This window comes from Miniopterus schreibersii (genome assembly GCF_964146895.1).
Source record: "Miniopterus schreibersii genome assembly, chromosome: 10".
Lineage (NCBI taxonomy): Eukaryota > Metazoa > Chordata > Mammalia > Chiroptera > Miniopteridae > Miniopterus > Miniopterus schreibersii.
Window position 1 is genome coordinate 29,861,711 of NC_138110.1, and position 21,373 is coordinate 29,883,083.

A 21,373-nucleotide genomic window follows, 5' to 3' on the forward strand; every position below is an offset into this window, starting at 1 on the left:
AGAAATGGCAAAGCATCCCTCACTCCCCGCTAGCTGCCAAGAGAGTGACGCCGCCGGATATTTTCAAAACTGTTCGTTGAGAAAATGACAAGGATGCCACGATACAGATGTCAGCAGATGTGACAACTGTGGAATTTTCCTAAGTGCTATAACAAGGGGGCAGGCAATCCAGAAGGGAAAGCATTAAGGCAAAAAACAAAACAAAACAACAAAAACCCCACTAAATCTAAATAAAGGCTGAAGCACCGTTAGTCAGGAATAAAGTTTCTGAGGAACTTGCCAAAACAGGCTTGCCTTGAGAAAAAAATATCAATTTCCCATTCTTGCCCTTTGAGTCCTCTTTATCAGAGGCCAACTGTAAAACAATTATATCCAATGTTAATATAGTTTACCTAGTACCCTAACTCAGACATCGTCATTTCTGAATTTTCTTAAAATGTCACAGCTAACAGTTTCTGAAACATTTTGAAACTTCAGTGTAAATAAAGTTGAACAAATTCCTCCAAAGCCATCCTACAGCCCCCTCTCTGTGATAAATCTAACGAACCCAAGCAAGGTAAGGCAGCGCTGAGTCCCCAGGGGAAACCAAGTCCCCTTCTTCATTCTGGTCCCCTCTTCCACCGCACACCTGTCTTGGTCTGTCTGTAACTTGGGAGGAAAAAGCTGCCCTTTGGGAGCAGGAAGGAAATTGCTTTGCTGCCCTTGATTAGACACACAGGTTGGAAGGCCACATCCTGGGTCTCCCCAGGATGATGTCAAGTTCAGAGGGCTGGTCCCCAGGCCCCCAAGGGCTTTCTGCCCTTACATCTTTCTCTGGGGTCACCTTTTCCCCTATGCAATTCTCCACATATTAGGCCAACAGTAGAAACACAACATGATGAAATTTAGCACAGGATTTCTGTCTTCCTTCGCAAAACATAATTAAAGTCATCTTACTAAAAAGCTATATATATACTTCCTGCTGAGAGAAAGAAAAGTAGATTCAATTCCAGAAACTATTTGGAAAGGAAACCAAAAAGCACATCTTTCTGTTCTTATCATTTCCACGAAGTGGTGACCTAGCCTTGGCTCTCACACATGGATCTTTGTTTGGGGGGTGACCTGGATGGTCATAGCCATGCCCTACTATGACGCTGGTCTTATGTAAGTTTTCTGACAAAAACTAAAACAGATTCCCTTTGCTATGTGCTGTCTTGTAAAATCGACTTCATTTTATTTTTGTTACACTCTATTGTGTTTAATGAAAAACTTCTCCTGAGCCAGAATTCGGAAGTGGCTGCTTACAGCTGTGTTTCATAAAAATCACAGTCATGGATTAGAAACAGAAGTAAACTGGTTATATCTGCAATGGTAACATACACATAATGGATTCAACTCTCCAACGTAGTGTGCTTTAATCCTAATTGCACCCTCACCTTTTGTAAGATTTGTAAAGTAGCCCCTGCTCACATTTCCTATTTCCAAAAGCGAAGGTATGGGCTCCTGGGCCCTTTGTAGAAAATTCTGAAGTCGGTTTACTAAAATTTTCAATATATTACTTTCCTCTTATGCTCTCACTTTATAAAAACTAGACAAACATTGGTCCTTTAGCTAGGCAATAACGTATGTTAAGAGGTCACCACCTACTTCAAGCAAGTATGAAACTTTGGGCTCCTGAAAGGGCACCAACCAGGCTTATCACTGACCACAGTGGGACCAAGAGAAGGAGGGAGGGGAACTGTCCACTTGGGGTCTTCTCGAGGAAGCATTTCATTTTACAATTTCCTTTGTAAAAATGAGGTCAGAAGGGCCTTCACTGCTAAACTGTTACTCCCTTATATTCCTCCTAACCTGAGTCAAAGGCCAGCCCCTCTTCAGCAACCTTGGAGGGCAATGAGCAACCAGGGGAGACCTAGAAGAGCTTATGCAAGGAGGAGGGGGAGGAGGGAGACAGGCCAACTAGGTCAGCAGGTCGGAGGAGAATGGAATGAGTGAGGTGAAATGCTGGGTAGCTCCTGGCAACCAGAGACTGCTGCTTTAACCAAGCCAAGCCTGTCTTCTCCAAATGCTAGACCTAACTTTAAGAACTGAAAGGGACACATGGATGGCTCAGCGCCACGTGTTACCAGTCCTGGGAAAGTCAGCACACAGAGACTCTGGTGTCATTTTCTAGAGAGGACAAAAGGGGGCCCACTTTCAGCTGAAGGAGAGGGCTGATGTGGCATGATTTTCTGTATTGGATCCTAGTGGTTCAGATTTACAGGCAGGAGGAAGCTTTAATTCTGACTTGAGGGGATTCCTGAGGCTGGAGACGATGTAGATTCACATCCTCGCTGAGACGGGAGAAATCGACACCAGGGCAAAGGCCAACTTGGGAAGAGCAGCAAGTATAGTTCCAGGCCCCCTCCCCCCACACACACACAACATGAGTTTTAACAGGAAGTCGACCAATTACAGCTCCACTATCTGACCTGTCAGCAAAAGACGGAGGTGACAGGCACTAGCTCTGTCACTGGACTCCTTGTCTGAAGAGCCATCTTGTCCTGAGGATGCTGCACATACTTTTTGATTCAGAATAGGTGCCCAACTGGCAGGTCAGGGAGTCAGACTCAGGCAGCTTTATACTCACCCAAAACAATGATAAATGGAGAAACACATGGAGCTAGAATTAATTCATGAGAATAAGTTCTTAAATGTTCACTCTAAATTATACTTTACAAAGTGTGCTCTTATGCCCCTAGTTCCTGAGAAGAGAGGATTGTCTTAAACCTGTTTTAAAACTGTAACACACCCAGAATCACAAAGGTTTTAAAAAAGACACGCAGTTCTTTAAGATATGTAAAGAAGACCCTATGAATGCATCTCATTAGAAATAAAATCTGTGATCCAGTACGTTGCAGCTTCTTTTTTCATTAACCATGACTTTATCTTTAGTGCCCAATAACTTCATGAACAGTGCTTTCCATTTGTAAAAGTTGATATAACATCTCTATTAAAAATACCACAGCAGCAATGCCAACAGAATTCTCACTTAGGAAAAGTTAGAAATCTATATGGATGTATAATATTTGCAGGATGCTAACTCTGTGGCTATTTGGAAACATCTAGATAGCTGCATCATGCTGATTCAGCCAGCGGTTATCCAAAGAACTGTCACTTGACTTACTGACTTTGCAAAAGCATTGTGTGGTTACAGCTGAGATTCAAACTACTACTATTAGCTATAATCGAAGAAGGTAAGAGTAACTAGTTACATCTCCTGGATAAAGTCCATATGTTTGATAAATTAGCAAGTCTACTTTCCTCTAGTTGAGGTCAACATCTGCTGTCAGGCTATACTAATATTCCTGGGTTAATGTTTTTGTCTTTTCCTCCAGGTTATTTGGGTTTTTGAAAGCCTAATGGTGTTAGTAGGTGGCTGTCTATGTTAGCTATTGAGGTCCCTTACTCATTTAGCTTACTCCTAGGATGTGGCACAAAGAGTAATATATTAAAGGCCAGATTTTTATACTAACCACTTTTTTTTTAACCAAATAGCAAAAGCAGCCCAAAGGAAATTTTATATACAACAAATCTTTCAGTCTTACTCAACAGCAGAAAACAACTCTGCAAGTTAGGAAGCTGGATGCTAGCGGTACCTTTGAGACGGACAATTCCTTAGACTTGGACTCGAACAGGTGCTCCAGCCTGGAAGTGTCCACCTTTATAGGTTCCAGTTTTGACCACAGGAATTCTCTGCAGCGGCGGTTGTTCTTGCACGGCCACTCGAAAGGCCGCACCTCATTCCAGAACAGACGGATGGTCTTCTTTTTCTTCGTGAATGCCGGCTGACCCCTGGGGACGTGGGGCCACCCTAAGCCCTGAGGAGCATTGAATACTGGAGGAGGAGCCAATAAATTACCGGGGACTGGAGGGGGAGGCATACTGTCCAACAAGGGCGGAGGGGGTGGGGGCGGCAAACCCAGAAAGGTAGGTGGCGGCGGGGGAGGCGGCCCTGGGGCCTCCCCGTGACCCAGGTCCACGTCCAGGACATCAATGTCATCCTCCTCCCCCAGGTCAGTGAAATCCATGTCTTGGATTCTGAGCTCCCTTGGGTTGGCCATGAGCTGGTCCCAGATGTAGTCAGATTCCGTCTTGGGCTGTGCGGGTGCTTTCTCCGGGACCTTGTCATTGGGCTGGGTGTCAGAGGAGATGGGCCCTCTCCCTAGGTCCCCACTGTTGAATTTCTCCGCAAAGGCTTTCACACTGCCCCGATTGTCCAGGCAGCCAACGTCCACCCTCCTGACACTCTCGTCCTGGGCCAGAGAGTTGGCCTGCAGGGTGGATATCCGGCTGGCCAGGCTGGCCACCGCCTCTGCTCCCTGCTCTGTCCCCGCGGGCTCGCCCTCCCCCTTCTCCTCGTCATCCGTGGGCTTTCTGTTATGGGCATACAGCATGTCCAGCATGAACCGTTTGTTGGTGAGGATGTCGCCGCACTGTTCATTTACACTGGCATCCTGAACACCCGCAGACCACAAACCTGAAAGCATATAGGAGAGAAAAAAATGAGAAAGTGGCAGGAGCCTCAGTACCATGAGAAGACCAATGAGGTCATATGCGGGCTTCCCACACAGAGCCACTTCAGAGAAGACACTGAAACAAGACAGTTGAAGGGGAAGGTGGTCATGGCTGACAAAATGCTCTTGACCAGGTGGAGATGCTGCATCTAACTCCCAATGACCTACTCCAGGACCCAGGACTCTTGTAGACGTGACACTGCTCCTGGTTCCTGCCCAGGCTCATGGGAGAAATTTTCCTGACTTTTCTTACTCACCCATGACAGCTGGTCAGGACCCACCCAGCCACAGGCAACCAAGGGGCTTTTGTGCTAACTGGACACAGGGAGGAAAGGAAGATGCTCTCTCCCCAACAGAGGTGTTGGAAAGGCTATGGAGTTATTTCCATTTCTCCCTCTCCTCCACATCTGCACCAGGGCAGCTCAAATCACCTGGCGAAGCTTGCACACACCATGTTGCTGGTTGCACTTTAAGTTCATGGTTACTAGTCTTCAGGAGACCCTTAAAGCTGCCTGGCAGTCTCATCTAAGACCTCCCCTAGATGACCTGTCACACTCCTCCTCTCTCCTCTAACCTCCCTCACTCATCTCATTTTCACACAAGCATGGCCTTGCTTTCTAGTTCAACCACATAACAGACTAAGTCAGAGGAGATCTTCCAGGATCTTCATTCCTCCTCCACCCTCCCACCTGCACCTGAACACCAACCATGACCTCCCTCTGTGACTGCTGATAAACCGTCCCTCTTAGCAGAGGTCAATTGCTCTACTTGTGCATTTGACACCCACTCCAAGCAATTCTCTGTTCTGATTTCCCATGCTCCTCCCACTAGACCTTCCTACTAGCACATGAACAGAGTATAAAAACACACCTCTGTTAACTCCACTTATCCCTCCTGCTGTAATCCAACTTTTCTCCTTTCCTTTCAAGTAAAGATGAGCAAAAAAGAAAAAAAGACATAGAACTCATAGACACAGACAGCAAGTATGGTGAGGGCATGCGGGCTGTGAGGGGGTGGATGGAGGTGGAAGAGGGCATAGAGGGGATAAGTGGTGTTGGAAAAAATAAAATAAGTAAAGATGCTTATAAGGTGGGGGTTTTTTTGCTATCTCCAATTTCTTTATTTTCTCTTGAACCAGTCTCAGGAAGTTTTTGCTCCCACCACCTTTCAAAGCTGCTTCTTTCCAGATGAAGGATGACTTGCCTGTTGCTCTAGCCCCAGCTGATCACGCCCTCCTCCCTTACTTCTATCCTTCACTTGGCTTCTATGGCACAGCACTCAGCTGGTTTGCTTCCTTCTTTCTGGCTGCTCCTTCTCAGTATCCTGCGCTGGTTCCTCCTTATCTTTAACCTTGAGATGTCCTTGGACCTCTTTTCTCCATCTATACTCACGAAGTCACCATCTCATCCAATCTTTAAATACCACCTTCTGCCCTCACCCCCATTCCCCTCACTGAACCTGTTTCTCCTGCAATTGTTTCCTGCCTCAGATATGGAAACTTCATCCATCTTTCTGACAATTCCAAAAACTTTGGAGTCATCCTGACTCCTCCTCCTCTTTTATCCCACACAGCAGGGCATCCTTTAGCTAAATCATCATGTTATATCCAGAATCCAATCTTTCTTTTTATCACCTCCCCTGTCACAACCCTGAGCTGAGCCAGCGTGGTTCCTTGCCTGTAGCACTGCAAGGTCTCACTGGTCTCAGCTTCAACTCTTGCCCCTCTACAGTCAGTTCTTAGCACAATAGCCACATGATGTGTTCAAAGATTTGATCATATCTTTTTGCTCAAAGTCATCTAATAGTATTACATTTCACTGAAACAAAAAGCCAACGACCTTGCAATGTTCACAAGCCTTGTGTGATCTCACCTTAATTTCTCTCATCTACCACTGCCCTCCCCCCACCCCCCGACATACATACATGAACCTCCAGCTCCGGTAGCTCCTTGACATTCTTAGAACTCACCAGGCATGGCCCAGCCTCAGGGCCTTTGCTTATCCAAGACAAACTGCACCCAGTTAATTGCACAGTTTTCTTCTCAACCTCCTTTGTGCCTTTGCTCAAATAGTACCTCCTTAGTGAAGTCTTCCCCAACCACAAATTGTGCAACCCTTTCTGTTCCCAACACTGCTTATTGTCCTTTCCTACTTTATTTTTCACCAGAGAACTTATTACTGTCTAACCTTCCACACATTTTTCTTATTTGTTTTATTGCTGTCTTTGCCCCATCATTGGATCAATTATAATTACTTGTTAAACTATCCTCTTCACTGGACTATAAACTCTACAAGAGCAGGGATTTGGGTATGTTTTGTTCACAGTTGTATCCCCAGCATCTAGCACAAATGAATGAATGGTCAGAATGTTATTCCTCTGCATTTGCTTCCTAAGGACCAGCAGGACTGTGGGGTGGGCTTTTCAGGATGTGAGCTCCACCAGATATCCAGGGTCTTCATGGATACTTGTGTTGAGAGGTAGTAGGGGACCTAGGCCATGGACGTGAGCATCGGGAGCTTTCATTCTACCAAAGGAGAAGAGCCTGATCAAGCATGATGGGGGAGGACACTGGTCTCTCCCCCAAGCTCTGCCTTGATCTTAGAGGAGGCATTTAGAGGGGAAGCACAAAGCCCCTTGTGCTCTATTTCTTCCAGTGTAGTTTTGTCCTCTGTGTTGTGGCCTCACCCCACCAAGGGACCAACAACAGAACAGGGAGCTTTTGAGTCCTCTTATAGGTTCCACAAACAAAAAACGCTTAGAAGATAACCACCATCAAAGAGACAGAAGACGGCATCTGAGCACAGGATGGAAAAATCTGCTTATTTGGAGTCCCTACAACAGGTCATACAGTCCCGTAAATAGGGAGACTACTTTGATGCCAGGAGGCTGGAACAAATAAAGTGGCCAAGTCTCTCTCACAAGATTGCCTCACTCTTTCTCCATTTATTGGGAAATGTTGGCAGTTTCTTATTTTGGCAAGAGGGAGAAAGAGCATAATCAGGTAACATTTTAAAAGCTGGTTTTTCTCCTTTACTCTCTTCACTTAGGTCTTCTTATATCATTAGGTAGTGTGCTTCTTTGTCCCTAGTTTTTTCCTTTGCTCTGAAGTCTACTTTATTTGACAGTAATATATAGCTACTCCTGCTTTTCCTTATTAATGCTGGCATGCTATGTCTTTTCCCAGCTTTTAACTTTTCATCTGCCCATGTCATTATATTTGAAATGAGTTTTGTATGGACAGCATAAGAGTTGGGTTGCGTTTTTATCCACTCTGCAAATCTCAGTCTTTTAATTTAATTATTGATATGTTCATGCTTAAGTCTGCCATTTTATTTGTTTTGTTTGCTTCCTTTGTTTCAGTTCCTGCTTTTCCTTTCTTGGTCTCAGTAGCTTACTTGAACATTTTTTAGAACTTCAATTTGATTTACAGTGTTTGAAAATACATTGCTTTGTGCAATTTTCCTAGCAGTTGCTCTAGGTATTACAGTATATACAGTAACTCATTAGTCTCCTGGTATTGATGTTTTATTACTTTGAAGTGTAAAAACCTTACTTCCATTTAGATCCCTTTACCCTCCACAATTCTTAAATATAATTGTTGTATTTCCTCTACATATATTGAACACAATATCAAATGTGTTAAAAGTTTTGCTTCCACCGTCAAATATGATTAAATAAACTCATGAGGAAAAAGATAACCTTTTTAATTTACCCCAATTTTTACCCATTCTGTTATTCCTTTCTGATATTTCAAGTCTTTTTCTATCTTCATTTTCTTTTTGTTTAGAGAACTTCCTTTGTCCATTCTTTAAGAGTAGGTCTGCTAGTGACAAATTCTCTTAGTTTTTCTTTAACTGTATTTATTTTCCCTTCATTCTTAAAGGTTACTTTTGCTGGATATAAAATTCATGGTTGACACATTTGGTTATTTGGAAACTACTGAGGGGAGTAGAATAGTCACAGATTTTCCAGTAGCGCTTGTGGAGGGCAGGAAATGTACTAATAGCCAAAAAGATTTTCTTTTCTGTTAGGCAATGCTTTTCCCAATCCTTTAGCTAGAGGAATAAACTTTACTTGGTGCTTCATTGCCACGTCATTCAAGTCTGAAGGTCCCTAGACAGTCTGTCTTCTTTCCACCTTTCAGAGTCTTCCTATGACTGGCTGTTCTGTTATGCCCAGGGTGTTTATATTTTAGTTGTAAGAGTGAGAACCTGGGAGCAATGGAGCTTCTCCATCTTAGCCAGATGCCTCTTCATTCGTTTATTCATCAATGGTTTTATGAGTCCCTACTATGTTCCGAACACCCGGCTAGGAAGTGTGAACTCACAATGAATAAGACAGACATCCCTATCCTCACAAATCTTACATTCAAGTGGAGACAAAAGACAGTTATACAAGTAATTACAACAAAATGTGATGAATGCTACAATAATGCCTCGATAATGCCTCTCCATACGATAAGGCATGAAATGGAGCATCTGAAACAAAGAAAAAGAAAATAATGCAACCAGAATAAGTTGAATCTCATTCAAGCCTTACAAGTTCATTTTCAAATAATAAGATATAAGATACAATCATTAGAATAAGATAGGAAATCATTTTGTTTGTCTTTGTGATTTAGTTGAGAACATTCTGAAAAGCAAGAGCTATGCTGAGAGAGCTGTCCTGATTCTATAGCTGCTAATGGTGTCTGTGAGCAGTGGGATTTTTTAAGAACCAAAAAGCTGCTATCACATATAAACATGATCACATCTCTTAACACCAGACTGAGGCAGAAAAATCACTGCAAAGCCCTAATTCCTGAGTATATGCACTTGGACACTACCAGCTTTTGTTGGAAAGTCAATGGGAGCAGAGTCTCCATTTTTGGAAAGTTGTCCTTATTTGGAAGAATATTGGACAATCTAATCCAAGAAAGTTCTGTTCCCTGGCTTCTTTTTACTAAGGCAATTTGTTGATATGTTTTAGGCCTGCTAAACATAGTTATGAGGGATAATTCTGAAAGCTATTAATAATAAATAAAACATTTTAAGGCCAAACTGATCAAGAAGACTTACCCAACACCTTGTACTATGACCATAATTACATTAAATTTGAATAAACAAGTAGAATTTGGAAGACTAACTGTAATCTGACTTTGAAAGAAATTAAGTATTCAAATATTTAATACCTCTTAGCACATACATCTTCAACCAAACACAAGATTTTCAATGCAATATTTCCTAAGATATAACTAATAAAGTTTTTCTGTCTTTTGACTAGCATTGTAGAAAATATAATCTAATATATTATAACTGGTGAAAATTCAGCTATTAACTATTTTAGACTAAGCCATTGGTTGACAGATCTCATGGGAGACATATAGCTCTATTCATTCATTCAACTTTCATTCACTCACCCATGCTTCAGAGACAATTGAATTCTTAGTCTGTGAACTAACAAGCCAGGCTTGGGTCATGCCACTGGTTGGCAGGCCTTTGAGGAGCCTTCATACTATCCTTTGGGCTCCTTGAATGCATGTCACTCCATAGCTTAATGAAAGCTGGCCTGTAAGACATGCCTCCACTGGTGAGGAGTACTGTCGAAAGAGATGGCTCCCTGCCACTCTGACAGCACTCAAATCATGGGTAGAAAAACCAACTCCATGGCTTCCCATATAAAAATTCAAATGATTATATAAATTATTTGCATTTCCTATAACCCTCTGTGGCTCCCTCCCCAAGTCCCTACTAAGGACTAACATTACATTTAATCCTTAATCATAAAGTCACCATTATATAGGTGAACTGAGTATCAAATATAATACCAAAAAGATACCACTCCATAAGGAAGAACATGTACTTTATACCAAAGAAAAGCATAGCCCTGAGTATATTGTAGAAAACTATCTAAATTATGTCTGTTCCAGTAGACTACATCAAATGGACCTCAGCACACTGTGAATGATGTTTTTGGAAGTCCTCATTTGATTCTTTTTTAAACAAATTTGCACTGTTCTGAAATGCTGTCATAATGGTTTAACACACTTCACTGAAAAAAAACTCTTTCAAGTGAGTAGATAACATGGCAGGTCTCTAAATTTAAATCAGAAAAGAGCTACACTTACTATGAACAATTAGAAGGAAATGAGAAGTTTGGGGCTTACTCCTCAGGAAAAGCCCTCTGCTGCCCTCATTACCTGGCCACTTCCCACCCGTGGAAGTGATGCTGTAACAGCATGGCAGAGGGTGCCAGGTCCCCCTTCTATGGGGACAACTGCTGGCTGGCTGGCTGGCTGACACTGTGGCCACATTCCTCACCTCCAGACCCCAGGTGACACAGCCAGGTGAGTGAGCTGGGCTAGCTGGTCACCTCAGAGGCCAGCGAGCCGGGTCCCCCGCCCCAGGGTTCCCTGGAATATGAATGGAGAAAGGGGGCCTCCTTACCAGTTCCCCTGTCCCTGCAGAGCTTGTCCTCCTTCTCCTCCCTCTCCAACGTGCTGCTGGAGGACGAGATGCTGGAGGCAGAGCAGTTGTCCCTCTCGTTCACCTCCTCGTTCCGCCTCTCCTTCTCGCTGAGGGAGGCTCGCTCTTCTGGCTCCTGCTCCACCTCGCTCTCGGTCCCCACGCGGGCAGGCGCTACTCCGTGGTGGGCCTCATCAGCCACCTGCCCCACCTCTGCCTCCGGCTCAGCTGCAGGGTCCTGGGTGCTCGCTGGTGGAGACAACAATGGAGATACAATCACAAGTGTGAGGATGGGTGTGAGGTTGATTTCTCTGTGCTGTCCAGGTAGGCAGAATTCTACAGATGGCCCCCCAAGACTCCTGTCCCTGGTGATTCAATCAAACACGGGTCTAGGCCCTGCTAGGAAGGGACTGTGCAGCTGACATTCAAGTCTCAAGTCAGTTGACCTTAAAATACAGAGATTTCCCAGGTGGGCGTGATCTGATCCCAGGAACCTTTAGAGGCAGGATGTTTTCTGATTAGCAGCAGAAAAGGAAGTCAGAGATATTAGAAGCAGAAGTCACGGCACTGCTGGCTTTAAAGATGGAGGGGCCATGTGACAAGGAATGAAACTGAGAGTGACTCCTGGCCAACAGAAAACAAGAAACAGGGACCTCAGTTTCACAAGCACAAGAAACTGAATTCTGCCAACAACCTGAATAAACCTGTAGGTGGATTCTTCCCAGGGCCTCCCCATAAGAGACTTGATCGTGGCCTTGTGATTGGCCTTGTGATCATCAAGGCCAAGAACACAGCTGAGCCATGCTGGACTTCTGACTCACGGAAATTGTGAGATAATAAACGGGTGCCATTTTGAATTGCTATTTTTGTGCTAATTTGTTATGTAGCAATAGAAAACTAATACATGATCCTTCTGCCTCTTCGGGGAAAGAGAAAAAAATCCATGGTGAATCAAGCTAGTAAGCAAGTAGCAGCCCCATGTTTTATCAGTGGCTACACCAATGAGGCCTTTCCTTGAATTGTTTGCTCATAATGTAAATTAGTCCATAACTTTGAAAGCTATGTGAAGAATCCCTCATGGGTACAGACTATTTGTAAACCTATCAAGACTGGAGACTTGATGCTTGTCCCAAGGTAAATGCTCCTGCCCCTGTGTGTGCCATCCTTTAGGGAGCAGGGAATGACAGTGTGGCTTTCTTTGCATGTTTTTGCTGAGCAAAGTTCTCAGCTGTGAGCTATGGATCAGTAACAAAATGAGAATACCAAAAAAATTCTGAGCCAACTGCCATATATGAAGACCAGAGAGTCGGACAGATCACCCCTTAGGGTCTTTGACCAATGTGGGCAAAGCCATATTGCTGGAATCCTGGCACTGTGCCCCAAGAGTGTGAGCTCCAGCCCTAGGCACAAACAAATTCAAACAGGATCTGCATGTGGCAGAACTGTGAGAGACCTGCCCAGACCCTACAAGAACAAGCAGACCTGGGAGCTCTATCTCTATGGGGGTATCCTGCCAGCTCAGGTGAGCAGGGATGGCTGGCAATGGGGTATGCACAGCGCCCCAGTAGGCCAGGCAGTGGCATTACTATGGAAGAGGAAAGCTCAGCCCTCACTGGGCAGGGGGCTTGGCTGCCCTCAGCATCCCAGCAAGAAGTCATAGTGCCAGTACTCACTGGGTCCAGCAGCCCTGCCCCTCGTCTGCTCTCAGGCTGCCTTCCTCTGAAACTGCGTCAGGGAATCTGGGAGGGAGGGAGGCAGGCAGTGGGGAGGTGAGATGCCAGCCTCCTCTTCTGTCCCTGGGTAACTTCCAACCCCCACAGGGAAGGAAGACTCCTCGGTGAGACCCCCCTCCAGTGCCCTTCTGGTAAAAACTGGGTGTACAGGATGGAGGACCTCTCCCTTCTGCCTGCCTGTAGCTTGATGACATGTTGCACATCTTGTGCTGGGGACTCTAGCCTAATGAGTCTGCTTCCCTGGGAGACTGGAGGGAGGCTGGGGCAGTGAAGACCCCTGCTATCTACTGGCCATCCCTGCTGGGTGTCTCCAAGAGGAACGGTTATAGGAACTGGCAATATGAGGGTAAAGTTTCTGGGCAGAGACGCAATGGCTGACAGTAACAGGAAAAAACCACAGGGCACAACCATGAATGTGAATCCACATGCTTAAGAATGGGTGTGTCAGGCACTTTTTCTTAAAAGCAAAACCTGGGTTGGTGCAGGGCAAGAGTGAGCCTGCCTTTGAGAAAAATTCCCTTTGGTGTTGAAGGAACTGTTGTGGTAATTTCTTTTCATCTGATAATAGAGTATTTAGCAAAGAGATACAAAACCCTCTCCATTTTTCAAACACGGCAAAAGCATAGTTTCAACAATAGCAGTGTCATCATTTGGTTGACAGACAGCATCTGTTCTTGCGCACATTAACTTCAGAATAGCCACATCAAAACGAAAATGTGTTTCCTACAGCCTAGCATGTGGCATGCATTTGAGTTTTAATTGGTGAGCATATGGCGCAAACTGGCGAGGGTGCCTCGGTGTGGTTTTATCACTGACAGGGAGATGGGCGCAGTTGGTTGCCATAAGTGTGTCTACTCCCCATCCCCGAGAGACTGGCAGACAAAGTAGGAAGGATCCAGGATTTGATGGTTGCTCGACTCTAGCCTGCACGCACCCCACTGTCTTGTTTCCTTCTGCTTAAGCAGTGACTCTGCCCGCTGATGAAACAGCCAGTGGCTGCCTGGGTAGGCGTGGCAATGGACATGCAAGCTCGAGAAAGCCACACACTCTTGGGAATTAACAGGCAACTGCATCCCCACAGGTTGCAACTCCTGGAGTCAGACGTTTAGATGTATGATCTGACCACTAGGGTTATAGGATGGTTTCTCTTTTTCATTACTGCTGGGGAGGTAGTCATCCCCAGAACTGATCAAACTCAGACTCGGTGTCCACAAGGTCTGACTGCAAAACTGTGGTATCGAAATTGTCTTATTGATGAACAAATTAAATACTATTCATACAGCCCTAGCCGGTCTGGCTCAGTGGTTAGAGCTTCCCCCCGGGGACTGAAGGGTCTCAGGTTCAATTCTGGCCAAGGACACACACTTTGGTTGCCAGATCAATTGCCAGCCCTGGTTGGGGCACGTGCAGGAGGCAACCAATTGATGTGTCTCTCTCCCATAGATGTTTCTCTCTCTCTTTCCCTTCCACTCTCTCTGAAAAGCAATGGAAAAAATACCCTTGCGTAAGGATAAATAAATAAATAATACTATTCACATATATTCAAGTCAAGCAAAACCACCAAGGATGGAGAGAGTGAAGGCAGAGAGCAGACACACACAGCTGCTCATTCCCCATAACTTCTATGCTGCATACATCAGGCAACACCTGTGTCATCGACATAACACTCATCCCTGCTTTCAGATGGCTCACCACTTGGCTAGGACACAAGGCATAAAAACCCATCAACAAGTCATGGTGGTATGTGGCCAGGGACCCAAGTGAGGGCACTGAATAACAAGTGCTGGAGTCCCTGGAGAGAGCAGCCAGGATCCATGGCAGAACCCTTCTCGAGCTGTATTGATCAAACACAGGAACAAGGGCAGAAGGTCCCTGAGGGCCAAGACTACACCTTCCTCTCACGTCCAAAAGCTCCCAGCGAGGTCCTGGGCCAGCATCTGCTCACAGAGTTCTCACCGATACTCACAAAGCTCCCTCAGAGTACACTAAATTCCAGAATGTTTCTGTTCCCCTTTCCCATTACCTTTCATCAGGGACTCCCTCATCAACACCCCCTTTCACACACACAATCATTTGTTTTAAGTCATTGTCCCAAGCCGGGCAGACTCTCTGGGCAGACACAGGGAAACGTATCATCTATACTAGCGCATCCCCAGGAAAAGGGAGGAACTATACTAGTCTGCAGGAGAAGTCCTAACAACAGTAAGGTATTTGCCAACACCGCCGGGTGAGGACTGCTCACAGCTTCCCACTGTTGCTAGCCCCAGTACTTATGAGCCTTTCTCCAGCCCAACAGTGGTGTCGGTGGTGAGAGAGACAGTGAAACACCAGACAGACCTGGCTCTTGTTGTCATGGAGATTACAGAGGAGCAAAGAGATCCTACCCTTTCTCCATGGCATCTGCATGGCAAAGGTGGGCCACCTCAACTACCAATGGACACAGGGAAAGCCCAGCCCTGGGCTCCCTTTAGACACAAAATATTTATCGTTATGGTTGTTCTAAGAGCAAAAGCATGGTGCCCTGGAGGGTATGGCAAGGGTCTCTGGAAAGACCTGGGAAGGGATATGTGTGTCTCAACTAATATGACATTTAAGCAGAATCTCCAAAGTTGACAAGGAGTGAAAAGGGGGGAAAGTGGACAAGAGGATGTTCTGGGCAGAGGGAAGAGCATGTGCAGAGACTCAGAGCACAGTGCCTGCTGGAGGAATGAAAGATGTCCAGTGTCAGGGGCCAGGGCCATGGGCCTTGCAAGGTGAGGTGAGGGGAGACTTGGGACTTTACCCTAAGAGCAGTGATGGCTGCTTCAGGTAGAGACAAGCCATGTTTCATTTTGTCTGAGAAACCCCTGATTACCTCTGCATTACAGTCAAACTACCCTTCCCACTGGGATAGCTGGGCCATGCCTGTAGCTAGGAGTGAAGCTCCTGCTCTGTGTGCAGCAAACAGACCAGGAGGCAAGCACTGCAGACAAGGAGACAGAGGAGCACGAGGTGAAGACCAGTCAGTGGGGCTCAAGAGCAGACGGAATAAATAGAGCCACTGGGAGAACACAGGGGCATTATTGTGATTCTGGACAGCAGGAAGAAGTTTCTGTCCCCACGACCCAATGGGGGAGGTGCTGTGTTAGCATTCCAGGGAGCAGGGGCTGGTGCAGGGCTGCTGGCTGCCTCTGAGGCACTGCACACAAACTGTCTACTAAATTCCCACCACCTGCCTGTCCGGAGCTCCTCGAATTGCCCTCAGAGAGCTGAGGCCAGGAGGAAACAGTGAAGGCTCAAGATAAGGGGCTGGCAGGGAAGGAGGGGCAAGGAACCCACTCCCAAGCACACACCTCAAGGACCCCACGGCCCCATCTTCAAGTCCAGCTCAGAAGAGACTGTGATAAACCAAACCTGTCAGTCGGGGGCTACCAGGGCTCCCCACAATGTCCACAGGCCCCACCCCTCCCAATCACCTCTAATGGAGAAAGGACAGAGATCTGACGGCATCTTGGGGTTTGAGCAAAGGATGGGGGAGGGGGGATTATGAGCACCTGGGCCAGGTGCCCAGGCAGCCCTTCTCCATGCGGGAGGGTGTGAGTTTGGAGATAAAAGGAGGACATGGCCAGAAGTGCCTGGCAATGTACAAGGTGTCCAAACCTGGGATCTGTCTTTCTGGACCACGTCCTGAGAGTGGACTGACTGATGGGAACTTGGCACTGCCAGGACGCACTCAGCAAAGGCCAGAAGAAAGTATTTGGCCAGAACCTGACTCAGAGGGCTTTAAACTAAATTTTAAGGTTGGAGTGGGGGGAATATAAAGAAGGAGAAATAATTAAAATTAAATTGTATGAAGGATTATGGTAACAGGTAATTTATGTAACGTGGAAGGAATAATAGGAAGGAAGACATTTGTAGTGTATTCAGAGGAAGTAACAAGGAACCTGGTTGTTGCCATCCTGTAGGAAGGATCCATGACCTTGAACATGGTCACTAATGGGGATTCTTTATCCAAAGGAAACAGATATCACAGGAGAGAGAGGTTGGGGAGCCAGGATGGGAACATCAATATGAGAACCACAGGGAAAGAGGGAAAACTTCAGTGTTTTTGTCGAAAGAATGGAAGGGTGCAGTGAGATGACTGGTACTCCCCTCATGCAGATCACAGAGGTGGGAGAGATGAGTACAGAGCAGCTTTGAGGACTTCAGCCTGTTCAGCTCCTGTTCTAGGTCAGCCAGGGCAGACGTCGACTCCTACCAGCTAGTTCTCTTTGTCCCTCCAAAAGCCCAGCACCAATTCCTCATCCAGTCCTGAAATTCCACTAGACATTAGGCCCAGCTTGGCCTTAAAGTTAAGTAAGAGTAGAATTTACTATGTATTGAGTACCTGGTACTATACTCTAGTACCAGGGTGGCTCTAGATACCATATACATATCACCTTATTTTTCTCACAGCAACAATATGAAGGTTAGTGTCTCATGTGAGAAACGAAGAAACAGGTTCAGAGAGGTTAAGTAACTTGTCCAGGGCTACACAGTGGGCTGGATACTCATGGACTGCTCCTCCAGACCCATTCTCTGCTCTGTTCTGTGCCCTGGGAGGCTGGCCTCTATGGTTAGCGCTCCTGGGAGGGACCCGCAAAGGTGGGTGGAAGGAGAGGCTGGAGCATTTATGCCCCTGCTTTCTTCAGATGGGGTCACAATTTGGCAGAAGTTGTTAGGCCACCGTTTCTGTCCCATGGGCTCCCTCCCACCACTACAGAGATCTTACCAAGTCCCAGCAGCTCACTAAGTTCCTCCAGGCCTACAGGTGGGCAGTGCTGATATTTTCCCACTGATGCTAGTCTCTGAATGCTTCCCCACAGTCTGATGGTCCCCTGACCCTCTGCACACCTCTATAAGTAATCCCTTCCCTTCCCGCCCTCAGGCACCCTCTGAGCGTGTGCCATCTCCTTCCAAAAGGACTCACTGACAAGCAAAGCAAATGCTAGCAGAGCTGGGATTTGAACCTCGAATGACCTGAATGAAAAGCTTGGGCTGTGAATCATGATGTGCCTGTGTGGTGACTTAAGCCTTAAAGGAGGAGTATACTATAATCATTTCTTTAAAAAAAAAAAAAAAATGTGCGGTGGGCACGAACGTTCCAATTCTGCTTTCATCAGCGTCCCTGACGGCAGAGTCCAGAGTGGCTAATTGCAATCTCTTGTCATGCAATTTTTCTTTGAAGAGATAAATGGCTGGTAGAAAGATCTGAATTTAATAAGTCTTTGGGTGGCTTCAATTGATTTCAATCTGTGATGGTGTCTCGATGACTTTGCCAGGACTTGGCTTTCTGGCAGGTCTTATGAAACCAAGGGCTGGGCCAGCCAGTTCTATAATAGTTGCTCCAAACTGTGTAGATTCCAGGGACCTCCCCAGTTCATAGCTAATAACTAACACCATCGACTTTAAACTGTGGCTGAATCACATAAATGTGAAAAAGGTCCCAAGAGAAAAAGCTCAGAACTTTGAAAATTCTTTAGCCTTTGCTTTTGGTGTTGGGCCAGTTCTTTTAGGCTGTTAACTCAGATTCACTCTCCAGCAGGGTTTCTTAGCCTCGATACGATGGATATTTGAGGTTGGATAAATCTTTGTGGTGGGGGCTGTCCCGTGCACTGTAGGATGTTTAGCAGCATTCCTAGGCCTCTACCCACTAGATGTCAATAGCACCTCCTCCCCAGCTGTAACAACCAAAAAATATCTCCAGACACTGCTAAATGTCCCTTGAGGGAAAACCACCCCTGGTTGAGAATCACTGTTCTGAGTGAATAGTTTCTTTAGGATGGGCACAAACTCAGCTTACTCAAGCTTTATAAAAGAAATACTTTCTCACCTGCAAAATTCTGATTCCTCAGTTTAATGCACTTGTATGCCTTCAAAATTAAGCCTAGCTTTGTTCTCAAAGTTCAGAGCTGGATTTTCTAAACCTTTCAGGCCGAAGCCACCTCTTAAGATGGAAACCATACATGGTCAAAATTACCTTCAGAAGTTCTTTTGGAAAATGTCACTTTAAAAATTCCATACCCACCCTCATAGTTCCAACAAAAAAGGTTTTCATTTAGCTTCAGTGGAAAGACATCAACACAAAAACTGTTATTTTGGAAGGTATACACTAGCATTTAAATGGATAGTACAAAATAATAACAGCTACCAAAAAATTTGATTGAATTTGAGGGGGGGGTTGTTTGTTTGGTTTTTGTAGGGAGTTTTGTTTTTGTTTTGTTTTTTCTAATTCATATTTTTTCTAGGCTGAGCAAGATAGAGTTACTCTTAATTAGATGTTCTAATGTGATTAGTAGCAACTTCACTCATTCCATAAATATTTATTTAGACCTCTCATGGGTCAGGTACTGTACTAGGCACAAATAAGTCAGATGTGAAAAAAATGTCTTCTTTAAAATATTTTTCAAGCCAAAGTGGTCTCTTAAGTCATAGCCAATAGATATTATAATATCAAAACAACTAACATCTAAGGAAAATATTAAGTCTCCCTCCCAGCAGAATATACCAAGCCTAAGCAGAACCAGCTAGCCTGAGATTGGGGTACAACTAGAAATCCCACTTTCAAATTTCCATCCCCAAAGGTTGAGCCTTTCACACTTACATCTAGTCACCAATGGATGTGGCTTTCCACTTAATGATTCGGTTTATTGGCACTTGTTAACAAATTCAATCTCAAACAAATGAAGAAAAATTCAGTAAAAATAAGGGGTATTTTAAATGGCAGTTGAATAAATACCTTTATTTTAATTTGTTAAGAATCATTCTCTGAATTTTCTCTCTTTTAGAGTTTAACCTCAGAAAGAAATAGCCCTCATATATTACGTCAACTCTCTGTCAATGTTCCTTCTCTACAGTAGGCCACCATCATTTCTTTAGTCTTTACAGAGGGCCTATATAGTCAAAGATGTGTCCTCTATCATGGCCTATGTAATAAATATATGGGTACAGGGGAAACAGCTGTCTCTGTAGATTAATGTGACTTTCTTTTTTCATGTTGCTTATTCATTTATGAGCTCATAAAACATTTACTAAATGCCTATTCTGCTCCAAGCATTGAGCACCAACAAAGGTGAGTGCAGGCATGGGCCCTCCTCTGAGGAACACACACATGAGGAGGGGAAAGGACTGCAGTGAGATAAGCCCTGTATCTCAGGGTATGCACAAGCTGAGGGGAACACAGAAGAGGAAACAAAGAAGGCTTTAGAGAAGAGAAGATGCTTCCACTAGATAAATAAAAGACTAGTGGGCACCCAGAGGAAGAGTTGCAGTCAGGCACAGAGTCACATCTGAGAGAACATGGCACCTTTCAGGTACTGATAGTGGTTTGGTGCTGATGGAACATGACATGTGGGGGTGATTGTGGCAGTAAAAGACTGGTTGTAGGGATTATATAACCAAGAGCCTCAAGTTCCACATAAGATCTTAACTTTATGTTGTAAGTAATGGAGAGTCACTAGATGATTTTAAGAACAAGGTATAGATAATGACCTTTTTTTGGTTGGGTTGCTAAGAAGAACCTGGAAGATGTAACATCCATGAGAATCAGGTCAGAGATGGCTAAGACTGGGACTAAGGCATTGGTGACAGAAAGGGAAGAGGGCTGATGAGAGAGAAAGGAGCACATAAACACTTGGTGATTGACTGGATGTAGGGGAGAACATTGAGGGAAGAGTAAAAGATTAGACGTGTTCCAGCTTACAGGACTAGGCCGAGAAAGATGGTCTTAACCAGATGACTAAAAGATACAAGCAGGTTTGAAGGTAGCAGTTTTATGAGTGAGAGACGGGTGACATCCCCCATCTGAATGAATGGCACCTAGTAAGTCTGAAGTGTCTGAGGAGCATTCAAATGATGATGTCTATAAAGGTTGGATACACACATCCTGAGCTCAAGAAGGCCAAGGTTGAGATGCAGACCTAGCAATTTTTAGCACATGGTAGGTAGTTAAGAATCACAGGTAGGGATACGAGGTTATAGCCAGAGGGTGTGACATGAAAAGATAGGGTTGCTGGAGAAGGGACCTTGGAAAAAAACTGCCATTTAGGGGCAAGGCAGAAAAACAGTAAGAAGATTGAAATAAAATGATGAGAAAACAATGATAAAAAATGTAGAAGGCATGAAAGCTAAATAACACATTGAGTCTGGGGATTATCTAGAGGGATACACAGGGATCCAGAGATAATGGATCTAGAAAGTCAACAAAAATCTACTGGAACTTCTCAATGTATCTAGTGGAGGCAACTTTCTCAGAGGACGTTCCAGCTTCAGAAGGTTCCAAAGATTCTTGCCATGAGAGGCGGATAAGATGCAGGGTCATTGAACCCAGGGATTCTTTTGGAAAAGCATACTTTTAGGGACTAAAAAACCAGTGTGCGATTATCTTGCCCCACGCTATCATTTAGCACAAATACTTTATGGGGGTTGGTGAGGAAAAGGCAGGGGTGCTAGAGGGAAAGAGGAGTGGTAGAGATGGCAGTGTGGTGATCAAGGTCCTGGCCACAGATAAGAATACTAGAAAGAACCAGAGAGTTATTCTTTTTTGCTCTTTCCCAGTCTCAGTCATTGACTCTGGAAATTCAAAGTACCACACTGATTAAGAATGCTCACTGTCCCTACGGGTGGAAGCCTCCTCACTGTACCT

General features: G+C 45.0%; 1 protein-coding gene across 9 annotated transcripts in view; it reads right to left on the reverse strand.

The window, feature by feature from the left end:
- Positions 1 to 21,373, reverse strand: part of FHOD3 (formin homology 2 domain containing 3) — a 396,327-nt gene that overhangs the window by 49,922 nt on the left and 325,032 nt on the right. For all 9 annotated transcript variants that reach the window (XM_081149144.1, XM_081149143.1, XM_081149142.1 and 6 more), the window contains 2 exons: positions 10,961 to 11,227; positions 3,618 to 4,498 (listed from right to left, as the gene is read on the reverse strand). In XM_081149144.1, coding sequence (XP_081005270.1) covers positions 3,618 to 4,498; positions 10,961 to 11,227 — 1,148 coding nt within the window. The remainder of the gene's footprint in view (positions 1 to 3,617; positions 4,499 to 10,960; positions 11,228 to 21,373) is intronic.